Raw genomic sequence first — 15,278 nt, 5'->3', positions numbered from 1 at the left:
CCTCAAAATTTAGTACTAGAGTTAGAACTTGAGAACAATTTTTTGCAGGAAGATGTCCTTAAAAGCATTGATAGTATTTTCATTATCAACATATTTTTTCTAAAAATAAGAAAGGAATACATGTTGATAACATTATCATATTAACATATATGTAAGTATGTTCATATGCTCTTTTAAGTACGTGATTGTTGCAAATTTCTGTCTCTAAGAATTTGTAACACTTGGTACGGAGTATTAATTATTGGGACTATGGACTATGGACATTGGTTTGTGAGTGGCTTAGTAGGGCCGTGGGTTAAATCAAGTATTAACGCCTAAGAAATAGGCGTAACGGCAGGCGAAGGGGATGGATGTCTGAGCGGTTGAAGAAGTCGGTAGAAAACCGAAGTATTCATTGGAATACTGGGGGTTCGAATCCCTCTCCATCCGCGAGTTTGTCTTTTGATTATAGTGAGTGAGAAGAGGGGGGGGGGGTGTTTGAAATGTAGCAACTTTTGATTAAAATAGAATGAAAAATGTACACACTTTATAAATTTTGAGTCGTATGAGACTTTTAAGTGGCATTGGGAAAGTCAGAGAGAAGTAAACTTATAAAGTTTGTAGCTAGTAAACTTATAAACTTTGTAGTTAATGAAATGCTAACCAGGTAACCAAACCATTCATAATTATATGAACCTAATTGCTAAAAGGTAATTTTAAAAGCTAGAACTTTAGGTTCATTTAAATCCCAAGCTAGTAATTAACTATTGGGGCACAAAATAGCTATAAAAGAGGTAAACTTAAAAATCTTATGTGGCATGCCCTCAAAAAAAAAAAAAAACAAAAAAAAAACTTATGTGGCATAACAAACTAATTTGACAATTAGCTTACTATTAGAGTTATTCTTAGGTACCAATCGTTCATCTTAAGACTAATATGATAACATACCCAAATTTTACATAGTTTCACATACAACTTAGGCGGCAGCAACGTCCATTGATAATGCCTCCACTTAGTATATTAAGACGTGGCGTGTGCCAGTTTAGGGCTAGCTTGACCTATTTTATTCATTTTTACCAACTCTACTAAATTAGTCTTATATGAATTTGATATCCTCATTCTTTAAATGATGGGAGATAAATTTTTAAGAAAATCATGAGATATGACGCTTTTATAATGTGACCTAATTTGCTGACCGATAATGGATTAATGAATGACCATACTTTCAATTCCCTTACCCAATTGACCTAAATTCTTTTTTACTATTACGAGTATTACCAAGCAAGGGTGTGTCCAGCAATTACCTAGGTTGTAGCGACATCCATAGTGTCTTATTATGACGTGGCTTATACAAGCCTTGTGCTAGATTAACCTAGTATATTCATTTTGATCAATTCTATTAAATCACTACTAATTCGATAACCTCAATCCTTTAAGCGATGGCAATACTAATTCGATATCCTCCATTATTTAAATAATGAAAGATTACTTACGATATCATGAAATATCTTAGTTTTATGACATGAACTTATTTGTTGACCAATAATTGACTAACGCCACCACAGTCATCTAATTGACCCAAATTATTTTTACCTTAGTGAGAAGGTGTCCAGAGATACATAGGTGGGTGTAACATCCATAGATAATGTCTTCACTTAATGTCTTATGACGTGGCTGTACAATCCTTGCGCCAGCTTGACCAAGTATATTCAATTATTCATTTTGACCAACGACCAAAGCTATTAAATTTTGATATCCTCTATCCTTTAATGCTGGGAGATTTTTAAGGTATTTTGAGATATCATGCTTTTATGACGTGAATCAATTTATTGACCAATAATTTAACTAATAAATGACAATAGTACCCCTACCCTTTAGCCAATTGGCCTAAATTCCTTTTACTGTTACCAAGCAAAAAGGTGTCCAGCAATGACTTAGCTGGCAGCAATATCCATGGATAATGCCTTCACTAAGTACAGCCTGTGCCAGCTTGATCCAGCATATCCATTTTGACCAACATTTTAAGATGGCATTGACCCAATTCGATACTACCAAATTTTAGGTTAAAAAAGATGTTAGGTCAGTTTCTAGCTTCCAAATCCGTATTAGAATTACGGAATTGGAAGCCACAATGCCTATAAATAACAAGGCCTCCCTAATTTTTATTTCATTCACAAGCACAAGTGCACAACCAAAATACACAACTTGACCCAACCAAGGAATTCACTCCTTTAAAAAAGGGGCCAAAGTTACAAAAAATCTCACTTTTCAAAGTAGCACATTCTTCTTCTACAGTTCCCCTCTCCACTTCCACCACCTTCATCATCAAAACCCCTCCATTTTTTTTTCCCAAATTCCTTCAACCAACTTTGTCTCTCTCTCTCTTTTTATCTCTCTCTCATTTTCTCTCTCTGTTTTGGTGACCTTGAATTGAGGCTTGGAGGACCAACAAACCAAAAAGGTTTGGAATTTTCTCAAAGTTAGTATCTTTCTTGTATGTTATCTCCTTTCTCGAATTTTTTTTCCCCAATTTGTATCTGTTATTATTGATATTTTTGTTGAAATGACCCAACTTTTTTTATGTTTTGAAACAATTTATGATAATCAGTTTTTATTTATTTGGTTTTTGAATGTTTTGATCATTTTTGATTGATTTGATCATATTTATATGAAGTATTGATGGAATTGTTTTTATGAAATTTCATTGAATATTGCTGATTTTTATGTTGTTCTAGTTTTTGTGGGGTGGGAGTTGTTGTTTATTTGATAATTTGATTGAGCTTAAGAAAGGGTGATCAAATGTTTCTTGAAATTGTTTCCCTCTCTAGTTTGGGGTGTCCATTAAAAGTTGTGATATATACAAAGTTTTTTTTTTATTCTTTCCGGAGACATGTTAGACTTGTCACATACCGACCCGACTTTAATTGAACCCTTAATCTCATAATTCGTGAATGACAGTTCTAGAATTTTGGTTTCATGCCATTGACAGAAGAATTCTGATGGAGTCCAGCCTCAGGAACCTATTTCTGGCATTTTTTCAATGTTTTTGATCAAGGACCTATCTGATATTCTGATCTATGTGTCCCAAATTGGTTTTAGTCGAGTTATTTTAAGGTTGGACCAAGTAATTTTGAGAAATTCACTCTAAGTGCTAAAATAATAAAGTTTAAAGTAAAAGGGGAATTGAAGTTGAGTGTTTGGAGTAGGGGTGTCAATCGGGTTTACGGTTTGGTTTATTGGTTTCGGTTTGTAACGGGTCGATTTATAACGGGTTGGAATCATTATCGAGTCAGTTTGGGTCGGTTCTAAATAATTTTAGGTTGGTTCGGTTTGGTATTTTTTTTTTCTTTTCGGGTCGGATTCTAATCGAGTCGGGTTGTAATTGGTTTGGGTCATAATCGGTTCGGGTTGAACTCAACCGGCTTAAAAACAGGTTTTGTTAGTTTAAGGTGGGTTTTGGGTCAAAACATATTGAGTCCTAACCGGGTCGGGGTTTCAGGTCATAATTGGTTCGAGTTGAACTCGGTCGGTTTGAAAATAGGTTTTGCTAGTTTAAAACGGGTTTTGGGTTAAAATAGATCGGATCCTAATAGGGTTTGGTTGTAATCAGTTCAGATCATAATTAATTCAATTAATTCGGATAGAACTCGGTCGATATTAAAACGAGATGGATCAAAAACAAATCGAGTAAAATTAGTTCATGTCACAAGTAATAAAGACTTAAATAAGTTATATTGATCAAGTAAAAAATTAGAACGAGTCGAGTTGTAAACTTGTAATTGGTCGGGTCATAAACACAATATAGACTTATAGTAATACTTATTACTTTATCCATCAGTTGTATACTTATATTTATATTTTCTTGTAACTAGCAAGTTACTAATACTAAGCTAGTAATTACTTAATTATAATTTCTTTATTACAAGTAGTTTATAAATTAAAAATATAACTAGTAATTATTAACTATTACGTTATAATTTCATTGGTCGCTCAATAAAAACTCGGATCACAATCCAAACCCCTCAACAAAATAATCTCACAACCGTTGATTAATCCTATCTTTAATCCAATGCCTCTCATTCATCTCCCCCAAATCACTAAAACCTAATCAAAATTGGCCCAAGCTAAATTCAAACCCTAAAATCCTCATATCTCATTCCTCACACTCACCCGTACTGCTTTAGGCAAAACGTTTTCTCTCTCTCAATTTTCTCTCATAACGGATTACGGACTTACGAGTTATAAACGGTTTTGTCATAACCGGTTACGGGTTGTAAATGGTTCAGTCATAACTGATTACAGGTTATAACGGTTCGATCCTAACTAGTTACGGGTTGTCGTGTTTAAATGGGTTCGGTTTACAATGGGTCGGGTTGCTATAGGGTTCAGAAGTACTCGATTCGGGTTGTTCTCGATTTCAGGTTGTATCGGTTCGGCTTGATAACGAGTACGATTCATTAACGGTTCTCAAATATTCGGATGAGTTCAGTTTCAGGTTTTAAAAAATCGGATTAGGTCGTTTACGATTTTAAAATAACAGGTTTTTAGTGGTTCGGTTCCTTTTCGAAATGGTTTGGATTCACGAGTTCAGGTCGTTTCTGACTGGTTTAGAGCCTTGAACAAGTATTATTAACCTGATTTTAGCTTGATATTGGACTTGAACTTGAACTTGAACTTGACTGAGCTACCATGAAATTTGATGATACTATTAATTATGTTAAGGGGAATCGATATCTTTCTTAATTAACACTTGGATTTTTCTTCAATCAACCAATCAAAGCCTTAATCCCATAAGTGGGGTCGGCTACATGAACCAAACATGTTTATTCCGTGTAGTCATCGACCAAAATCCTGTAATTCATATCCTTCCTAACTCCTTCCAACCAAGTCATTTTCGTTCTCCCTCTTCCTCGTCTAACCCCTCTATGGTCCCACTCTTCCACTCTTCGAACCGGTGCACCCTCGGGTCTCCGTCTTACATGCCCAAACTAACGCAGGCGATTCTCCCTTATTTTGTCTGTAATGCCTGCCACACCTACTTTTGCGAATAACCTCATTTCTGATTCTATCTCTGAGAATGTTCCCACACATCCCCCTTAACATGCACATTTCCGTAACCTCCATCTTTTTAATGTGCTCCTTTTTAGAAGCCCAACATTTTGTAGCACATAGCAACACTGGTCCTTTGAATGATGTTCTATATTTGAACTAGTTTTCCAGTCAAGTAAGTTTCATGAAATATTTAATTTTATTGTATATTGCTACATTTGCATATTGAAATGTTGTTCAACTGTTGATTATTGGTTGGGAGTTCAAAATTTGTTACATAGCAACTAGCAAGGGCTTGTAGAGAATGCTAGATGCCATTAAGAGCTTATTTCTTCTTCTTCTTGTAGGATGTTTATGTAAATTGAGGGACTGTGGGCCTGCCGTACAGTAGTATTGGGTTTTTAACAATAGTCCACCACATCTTTCTGTGCTGCAGCTGGTCTCTTATTACAATTTTGGCTGTCTTCTGAATCTGTGCCATATCGCTAAACCAATAAAGACATTTCTGTATGTGCATTTTGCCGTAAAGCCCTCATATCTGGCCTTTAATTGTAAGAGGCAGTGATGGTGTCTGGAACTCATGATTCATTGTCCAAGCCAAAGGTCAGCATCTCTTCCCTCCTTGCCCTGTTTGCTTCCTTATGAAATTTTGAACGTTTAGGATGAAGTGGGAGAATATGGTGTTAATAGTTTGCTTTAGCTATATGTCACTGTGTTTTCTTGTTCTCGGTGGTTATTGAGGACTTTGGGTGATGTCATGAATTCATCCTGAATTTAGAAAAGTATAAAAGTCAATAGAGAACTGTAGCAATGCCTTATTTAATGCATCGGTCTCCTGTTGAATTAGGAAGTTACTAAGTTATTGACCATACTTTTGCCTACTATACATCCTTATTAGTTAAATATAAGCTTTTAATGTAATATCAAATACAGAAATTGAACAACTGAATATAACTGGAGTTTATGTGGAATTTAATCTGCCTTGCTGTTTAATATGCATGCCTAGCATAGGAATAACGTTCTATTCTTTGTATGACGAACTAGTGTAAGCAATACACTGACACTGACTCTGCATATAAAAGAGAGGACAAAGGAGGTCTATAGTGATAAAGTGGATGTACATTACATTGAATGTTATCTCTCAAAGGATGCATTGATGTTATAAGAAAGAGGTTTCCCCTCCTTTAATGAATTGTATAAAGTTTATTTCTAGGAAAGACCTACTAGGCGTATATTTCACCATTACAGAATACATAGATGTGAATTTTGGCCCATATTCAATGTTCCTTAATCAAACTCTTATTATATATGAAGGTTTCCTATGGTCATATTGAGCATGAATACTGACCAATTTTCCCTTATAGTTTTAATTTTTGGGTGCTTTCTAAAGTAGTCATATTGCAAATATAAACTTTTGTTTTGTTCATTCTTCTCTTAAGATTGCATAAGAAGACAAGATATAGAGATTTAGCACATCGCCATCAAAATTTATTGGGGTTTGTAGCATTTGGTCTATGTCTTAGGAGTTAGGATCCTAAAATTTATGTCTCAAATTAGGCATAGTGGTCCTTTTAAACCTTATTTAATCCCTAACTGATCTTAAGCAAGATACAAGGGGTTTTGCTAAATCCTGATGCATGTAGCCTATGCAGTTACTAGCCAGCTCAAATGTTTGTATTTCATTTTTGTTTCCTTCATGCTCTAGTATCACTGACAGTCTAACATGTAGAATAAAATTACTTGGTTAAAAAAAAAAAAAAAAAAAAAAAAAAAATAATAAAAAAAAAATAATAAAAAAAAACTGGAATTCTGTATGGTGATGGGAAAAGATTATTCAAGTCACTGCTTGCCTATCTGGAGCTTATATGATGTAAATTGTTTGGTTTTGTCAGTATTGGCATACTTTAGCTTACAAAATGTCAGAAACTAGTCTGGCTGAATCAATCTTTTTATAAAATTTGCAATAATTTATTTATTTTTATCTCTGAATATAAGTGGACTTAGTTTTTTTTTACATAAAAGGTTTTTTAAGGTCTTATGTAAGTATGGTCTCTATTTTGGTCTAAAATTAAGAGTGGCAAATAGTTCTGCTTGAAGTTGGGCTCTATGATGTAAGATCTTTAGAATATAGAGAAACTAGTCTTAGAGGGATTCTTTGCCCTATAGCCTAAGTCAATATATAGCCGAGTAACGTGTGATTCAGTGAAGGCTGTATATATTGGTACTTAGTAAGGCATTGGAGAGTTTTATAGATATCCTAGAGGCACTTAACACGTGACATTCCTGAGATTGACTGCCTGGTGAGGTGAGTGAGCTATCAATTATAGTCATGTTGTTGAGATATATGGATGTCAGCTTGTCACGTTCTCATGAATTTTAGCTGGCTTTTCCCATCAACTTGGACCCCCTGTAGTCTCTATTCAAACATGAGTCATGATCTCTAGATTTTAGCTCTCTTATACTGTAAAATGCATATAATCAACACCAACCCAGTTTCTGACCCTATTTTACATCTTATTGACCCAACCTGAACTCAGTATGATACTAAATTGTCCCATATTTAGCTTGATTCAAAGTGACACAAGCCCAAATAAGATTTATTTTTTAATATATTCAACATAATCCCCGTCTCATATGAGCAGATCCATAGGTGGTTCTGACAAGTGACAACTACGCAGATAAAAATATAAAATTGCAATTAAAGGGTTTTGGGAAACTATAAACTATAATGTGTTTGATTTTGAGTTCAATTCAATAGCAACTTGTCCCAATGTCTTTGATGTTAATTATCTCGTCTTTGAGATGAGATGGAGACAATAAAGTATTTGGACTTAACAGGTGCTGATAACTTAATTGTGTTTGCTTTTATCTTGGGTGAATGTTGTCACGGTCACTTGGGTCATGTCCGTTAATTGAAAAAATAATAATAATTTGTACATGGTATGGAATATTTCACTAAGTCTATCAATGTCCAGGCATCTTTGAAAGATCTGATGGAGAGGGGCTATGGTAACTTGATTAAAAAGATCTACCGACTGAAAGAAGAAATTGAAGCAGATCGAGAAGTGAAAATTAAGGTTAGCTGTCAGTTGGTCCTTTATGTATTTTGTATATATCTTTAAACCTTGTTTTCAAGCGTCCTTCGATAGAGACTAATACAGTTGCTTCCTCTTTGATGAGGCATGATTTAATCATAATACTCATGGATATCAGGGTTTTGGGGAATAGACAATTAGACACTGAAACTTTGAGGGCTTATTTGCACTAATGGTGATTGTATCTTTCTGAAGGAAAAACTTGATAAGTGTCTGAAGAAACTACAGAGTCATATACATGGAGGCATGGCAGCAACATTTGAAGGGATACCTTCTGCAGTGAGAAATGAACCATGTGAAATTCCTCGTTTAGGAAATGAAACATCTCTCAGCATGATGAATGGGTATCTACTTGATTCAGCAGACAAAGGCTTTGTTAATGTTCATGAAGTCATATCTACCAAAAGCATCAAGCTACCTAGAATTCAAAGGATACCGACATATACAACATGGGTTTTTTTGGATAGGTATGAACATCATATTTTTATGTATATAATGGATGTTGATTTGTCTAAAAGGAATAAGTAAATGGCCTTTAAGGTTTATGCTCTCCCGATTAAGATTAAGCATCTCCATAATTTCATGCCAATTATTATTTCTCATGTAACATAGAAATCAGAGAATGGCGGAAGACCAGTCAATCGTTGGTAGGAGACGTATCTACTATGATCAATCTGGAAAAGAGGCACTGGTATGCAGTGACAGTGAGGAAGATGTTCAAGAAGCTGAGGTAGAGAAGCGTGATTTTTCTGATGGTGAAGATCGAATTCTATGGTAAGCATATTCAAGGTATCTGAGCTGTTAAAATGTTACTTTAAGGTTTTCTACATTTAATTGCATGTTCAATGTGCAGACATGTTTCCTTTGCTTATATATCTTGAACTCATTCGCTAAAAATCAAATGTTGTTTGTGGTGATCCACTGTCTCACTAGCTTCAGTATCTGGTTTTTCTATTGGCTATTTATTTAAATTGTTTTAAGTCTCTCAAAATTGGAATGCCACAGACTCATTAGAGACAACAAGAAGACATTTAAAATCTCACTTACTAAAATTTCTTACTAATTTCACATATTTTTTTTGACTGAAGGGCCCTTTTTGATCAATAGTACACTTGGTGTGCATCTTTTTAAGGACTTAAAGTGAGACTTAATTTCCTCTATTAATGCACTTGTGTTTGGTACTTGTGGTGTCTGTGAGTGCACATTGTCCTTTTGATTTTACAGGTGTTGAGAGATGTAGAGCTTTCTGTGACTAAATGGAAGTACTAATGAGAAATTACGGAGTATTATTGGTTCTTTTTTTGTATGAGTGGTTAATATTACTTCGTACTTTTATATTAAGGAACTTTCCCTATTTCCTTTCTTAAGGATGGCTTTTCAGGAGCATGGATTAGATGATGATGTTGCTGAAGTGGTTAGCCATTTCGTCGGAGGCACCCCTGTGGAAATTCAGGTATCCTCATTATTATCTTGGATCTAACTGTGATGTTAGTGTTGTGATGTAGATGTTTCCTGTTGTACTTTTGCCTGACACCCAATTTTAAATGGAAATTCCCAACCTCGCATTTTTTCGTGAATCCCCCTTGCTGATTGGTAGGGTTCTTCTGTTTTGAAATTTTCAGGAGAGGTACAATGAACTAAAGCTGAAGCTTGAGGCGTCAGAAGAACAAGATTCTTCTGGAAGAAACATGTTTCTTGAGAAGAGTTTAAGTGCTTGTTTAGATTCTTTTGACTATCTTTTTTGCCGCCGATGTTTGGTATATTTCAATCTTTAGTATTATAAACCCTTATAATATATTAGGACCATTTTTCTATTTAGCTTATTGCATCCTATAATTGTTTTATCATCCTTCACTTGTTATGGCATTTTCTCTAACAGGCTTTTGACTGTCGTTCGCATGGCTGCTCTCAACCTACTGTTAACCCTGTGAGATCTTCTTTCTATTTTTCCTCACTTTCATATTTATATCCCTGCAGTTATTCAGCCATTGATCTTTGTAAACATTTGGTTTTTCAGAGAGAAAAACTATCATCTTTGCCTGAACCTGAGGGCAGGAAACCTTGCAGTGACCAGTGCTACCTCCTGGTATATCTCATGCTTGATTCTGACCTGTATTTTCAAGTTTCTAACATCCTCTAACATACAAAGTATATAGAAAGCAATGGGTCATTGGATCGCTTTTTACCCTTTAAAATTGGTACTTTTGGTGGTGTAAAAATATTATGGAATGTTCAGTTTTTGAATGAATGATGAGATCCATAGATGTTTGTCTTACTAGAGGTTTTTATAAAGTGGTGGTTGGTTATGAAAGGTTGTTGATTAACGATTAGCAGTACTAGTTTTACAACATTGTTGCATAACAAATTGTTTATTCTACTCGTGGTTGAAGACTTGAAGTGATAGTGGCTTGCAAGAATTGAAACTCAAAGGTTGCAGTTAAAGTTTGTACTTATTATGAAAATCGAGTCAATAACTGTCAATAATATGATGTAGTTGTCAGAAGTAGAGCAAGTGATCATTGTGATGCTTGCCAATTCTTGCACAATCATGAAAATGTTTATGCAAGTGAAATGGTTATGTTGGGTCGTGGTGATATAGCTGAGTTTCTCTCGAAGTAAAGTGTGGCTTTCTATCTTCCATATGTTTTTCACAATGACTGATGAATCTAACCTGCCATTTGCTAGCCGGCAAGCCGCAGCTTTTGACTTATGATATGTTAAATGCTACATAGAATCATTATTATGTGAACTCAAATTTATTCGCTTTGGACCTGATTTTTTTCTAGGAAAGCTGTATTATGTTTTAACTAACTGAACGGACAACTGCACATTATTAATCTGTCTGGGGTGCATTTTTCCTTTTTCTTTGATTGTGCAAAGCTTGAATAATTTAGTTATTATTTTTTGAAACTGCCAGGCTATACAAACTGCTGAAGAATTGGTGGAAAGCTCAGATTCTCGTTTATTACAGCATATGGATCATGCTATTTTAGAAGAGGAAAGTAGAGGCTCTAGTGTTTTCAATTGTGAAGTGAATATAAGCAGTGCAGATTTTGGTACTGGCTGTACTGTGAAGTCTGATACTGGGGAAGGTTCTACTGCAGGAGTCCTATCTGGTTTAAAAGTTGTGCCTACAGTTCATGCAAACGTGGCAAAGCGCAAGATCACTGATGACAATGGTAGAGAGTTAGAGAGATCTGGTAGCTTCGAAAGTTCCATTAATAAGAAGCTGACAAAAATTCAAGCTGTTGAATCAACAACTGTCAATAGTAAATCTGTATCGGCAAGTGCAATTTCATCTGGCAAAAGCAAGAAATTGAGTGTTGAGTCATCTCAATATCTGGATCATCAACAGACAGGCAAACATCCTATGGAAGGGCATGCTACTGGCGTTTTATATGATTTAAGTTCTGATGACAATTCAAGTTGTCATACCCATGATATTATTGGAGAAGAAGTTCGTGACATAAGTAGGAGGGTGGAACTGAAGCAACCAGTTTCTTTGGGAAGGAGAAGGACAAAATTGTCAAGTAGTTGTGACTGGAAGCCTTTGGAGAAATCTCTATTGCTGGAAGGGTTGAAAATGTTTGGCAAAAGCAGGTCAGTGATCAATTATTTGGTTATCTCACATTAGTTTTCTTTTTAAATTACTATTGTTGGCCATTCTAGAATATAGATGATACTCTTTTTTCATCAAAAAGTTGTGGATTTTACAATATTCAATATAGAGATTTCAGGCTTCAATCTAGATGAATGCTTCTCTTTTATTTTTATTTTTTTAAAAGAAGTCAGGCTTTGTTATTTGTTTGTTCAATTTAGTTATTCCATATTTTTAACTTTAGTCATGTCTTGCAATTCAATTATGTTTTACGGTAGAAATGTCTGGTAGTGGTAGTCTATGCATGTTTTGTTTGTTGTTAGATCATTAAAAGTTTTGACAATGGCTGAAATAGGCTTGTCAAATGATCTACCATCATATTAGATTCTAAGCTGTTCTAGTATGAAAGAGCGCAAGTTTTTTTAAGGTAGACTAAGACATTAGGTTATTTTCACACCCTACTAAGAAATTGTATGTTATTATACTTCCTCAATCTGAAGATGTTTTTATAACTTTTTCAGTTGCCTGATAGCCAGAAACTTTCTACCTGGTTTAAAGACTTGTAGCGAGGTGTCCAGTTACCTGCAGAATAATAGGGCTTTGTTGACTCAGAAAATGGATAAAGTAAACTCGTCAGAAGACAATGTAAGGGCTGATTCAGATAATATAATATGCATTTGATGACTTGATGCCCCCTGTCCCTTCTATTTTATGCTTTCTCATTTTCCTTTGGAGCATGTTGGTTACTTGATATTAGCACTCCTTGCAGCAAATTGTTTTTCAATCTCTTTGCTTCCCACTTGTGTATTTTCTAGCATTGTGCAAAGGATATGTCTAGAACTCGTGGTCAGTATGTGTGAATATATGTAGCTTTTGGGGTACTGGCTTTCAATTTTTTACCAAGTACCACTTTTACAGACTAATGAGTATTTTTATCCAGAGAAAGGAGATAGTAGTGAGACCCAGATCAAGAATAGTTCGTAAAAGAGGAAGGGCAAGAAGACTAAAATTTTCTACAAAGTCCAATGGTCATCCATCCAGCTTGAAAAAAGATACTGATGCAAACAAGGCATACAAGCTGTACACACCATGTTCATGCGAGTCCGTGTGTGGGAAGGACTGCTCCTGTGTATCAAGCGGAAACTGTTGCGAAAAGTACTGTGGGTAAAGACACATACCTTTTGAGTTTTGTCTGAATAAAAATGCAGTGAACAAATTCTCCAGTCCAAAAATCATATTAGAAATATTAATTGGAAAGAAATAATCATAATAATAGCTAAATAATCCATAACAGGTGTCCAAAAGGCTGCAAAAATAGATTTCGAGGATGCCACTGTGCAAAGAGTCAGTGTAGAAGCCGGCAGTGCCCATGTTTTGCAGCTAATCGTGAATGTGATCCAGATGTTTGTCGTAATTGCTGGGTTAGGTAATTATTTACTACAACTTCCAGTTCATCTTTTTATCTGCGAAAATAGCCTGTCACTATGTGATTAATACCTTCTTAAAGCTGTGCTACTTGTGCTCTACTGAATCATAAACCTAAGTGTATCTCTGGACGTAGCAAATGTCAAAGCTCTGGTTCCTAATTTAGAAGAATAATCATTAACAATTGTACTGTCATAATATGGAAGTTGCATATTTCGGTATTTCCTCATCACATTATTAGGTATTTTTAGTCTGGTAACCATGGAATAAAGGTGGTCGAGTTGAAATTATCTGCAATGTGAGAGAAAACCTTTTGGATCTCTTAGGTGGTAGGCATGCACCATTTTAGAGCTTGGTTGGAACTTACATGGCATACTTTGATGATTTTAGAGTCTATGTGTGGCTTTTATTAGCTGGTTGGTTAAGACTCTGTTTGCTCTGTTTTTTTTTTTTTTGGTTAAACTTCTTTATTAGTATGGCACTTTAGGTGGATACAGAAAAATTCCTTTCTCTGTAATGGAAGAATTCAAGTAGCAAAGATCAGCGAAAGTATGCATTGAAAAGTGACTATTAATTACTCCCTCTGCCATCATAAAGTATACATATGCCCAAATAGATGATTCAATATATTTAATAAAACTCTTAGTCCACCTAAAATAAAAGAAAAATATTTTATACGATACTTGCTAAAATTGCTTTTCCTGCATTTTTTAGTTGCGGTGGGGGTGAACTAGGCGAACCACCAAAGAGAGGAGATGGACAATGTGGAAATATGAGGCTCCTTTTGAGGCAACAGCAGCGGGTAGATTACTTTGACTGCTTCAGTAGCAATTTTTTTCATTGACAGTGTTTTCCTCCTAAATAATGATTCATAATTTGATATAATGTTTGCTCAGATATTGTTGGGACGGTCAGATGTTGTTGGATGGGGAGCTTTTATCAAGGTTAGAGACATATGGTACTGAGTAACTATAATTATTGCTATTTTCAAGCTCTTCTAACAAAGTTTGTCATGATATTGCAGAATACTGTGAATAAAAATGATTACCTTGGAGAATATACAGGCGAATTGATATCGCATCAAGAAGCTGATAAACGTGGAAAAATATATGATCGAGTAGATTCATCATATCTATTTGACTTGAATGATCACGTAAGTGTGTGTGTGTTTTTTTTAATCATATGCTAAATAGCTATTTCGTTAGATGTTTATTTTTTTGCTAATAGGGGTAGAATGCTTAAGTTAACATTGTTCGAGTGTATCTGGAGCAATGAGCTTACTTATAGTTGTATCTTAAAATGACTTCTTTTGATCACAGTATGTTCTTGATGCCTGCCGTCGAGGAGACAAATTGAAGTTTGCAAATCACTCAGCAACCCCCAACTGCTATTGCAAGGTACCTAATTTTTGTTTTGCACTCTCTTTGCCCTCCAATATAGGGAGTTTATCAGCTCAACTAATATGCTGCTTTGACCAGATATTACTGGTGGGAGGAGATCATCGGGTTGGTATTTTTGCCGGAGAACGGATTGAAGCCATGCAGGAAATCTTTTATGACTATCGTTATGGTCCTGATCAAGCACCTTCGTGGTTCCGAAGATCCAAGGAATCTAAGAAGGATGAACAGATATCTTCTCAGAGTCGTGCAAGGAAACATCAGTCTCGCTGAGCTGTATGTCGTCGTCAGTGTATGTGTTTACATAATCATGGGTTTTCCATTGGTGCTCGAGTGGACTTGTGTGGCTGTTTGTCAATCAGCCAGTATGTTTGATAATCATATGGAGTAGGAAGATAATAAAAGTAATAATAATAATAATAATAATAATAATAATAATAATAATCTTAATAGGAAGATAATAATTTTACTATTTTAGACAAGGCAAAAATTGAAATTTTATAGCTTATGTAATTCTGAATTTTTTTTAAATATTTTTTTTTTTTTTTGAGGAAATTCTGTTGATGACTCATTACCCAAATAATTAATGCTGAGTTATGCAGCAAAAGTTTGAGATGAAAAAAGAAATTAATATAGAGTTGAACTATTACTTCTGAGTGTGTGTTCTTTTTTACTTGTACAATACCTGTTGGTTGATCAATATTTATGCCCTATCAGTAGATAGTAAATTCATGT

General features: G+C 35.0%; 1 protein-coding gene across 5 annotated transcripts; it reads left to right on the top strand.

Annotated features, from left to right (window-relative positions):
- Positions 1–2,170: 2,170 nt before the first annotated feature.
- Positions 2,171–15,199, top strand: LOC145604922 (histone-lysine N-methyltransferase EZA1-like). 5 transcript variants are annotated; one of them, XM_081660920.1, is made up of 18 exons: positions 2,171–2,440; positions 5,465–5,631; positions 8,004–8,105; positions 8,319–8,590; positions 8,736–8,897; positions 9,492–9,576; positions 9,746–9,880; positions 10,003–10,050; positions 10,141–10,209; positions 11,041–11,723; positions 12,243–12,366; positions 12,662–12,885; positions 13,016–13,147; positions 13,861–13,948; positions 14,043–14,090; positions 14,171–14,299; positions 14,466–14,543; positions 14,625–15,199. In XM_081660920.1, the coding sequence occupies exons 2-18, from the start codon at positions 5,593–5,595 to the stop codon at positions 14,814–14,816; spliced, it is 2,610 nt and encodes an 869-aa protein (XP_081517046.1). In that variant the 5' UTR covers positions 2,171–2,440; positions 5,465–5,592; the 3' UTR covers positions 14,817–15,199. The 5 variants fall into 5 exon arrangements, with proteins under 5 accessions (XP_081517046.1, XP_081517038.1, XP_081517061.1 ...); XM_081660912.1 differs by having other exon boundaries at positions 5,376–5,631; XM_081660935.1 differs by having other exon boundaries at positions 2,171–2,458.
- The last annotated feature ends 79 nt before the right edge of the window (positions 15,200–15,278 follow it).

This window comes from Chenopodium album, chromosome 2 (genome assembly GCF_948465745.1).
Source record: "Chenopodium album chromosome 2, dcCheAlbu1.1, whole genome shotgun sequence".
NCBI classification, from domain to species: domain Eukaryota; kingdom Viridiplantae; phylum Streptophyta; class Magnoliopsida; order Caryophyllales; family Amaranthaceae; genus Chenopodium; species Chenopodium album.
This window is presented reverse-complemented; position numbering and strand designations above follow the sequence as displayed.

Bases quoted from the DNA above. Each gene is read 5' to 3' on its own strand.
- LOC145604922 (XM_081660920.1), top strand. From the start codon at position 5,593: ATGGTGTCTGGAACTCATGATTCATTGTCCAAGCCAAAG. The intron at 9,577-9,745 runs GTATCCTCATTA...TGAAATTTTCAG, and splicing joins GCACCCCTGTGGAAATTCAG to GAGAGGTACAATGAACTAAA. The intron at 12,367-12,661 runs GTAAGGGCTGAT...ATTTTTATCCAG, and splicing joins TAAACTCGTCAGAAGACAAT to AGAAAGGAGATAGTAGTGAG.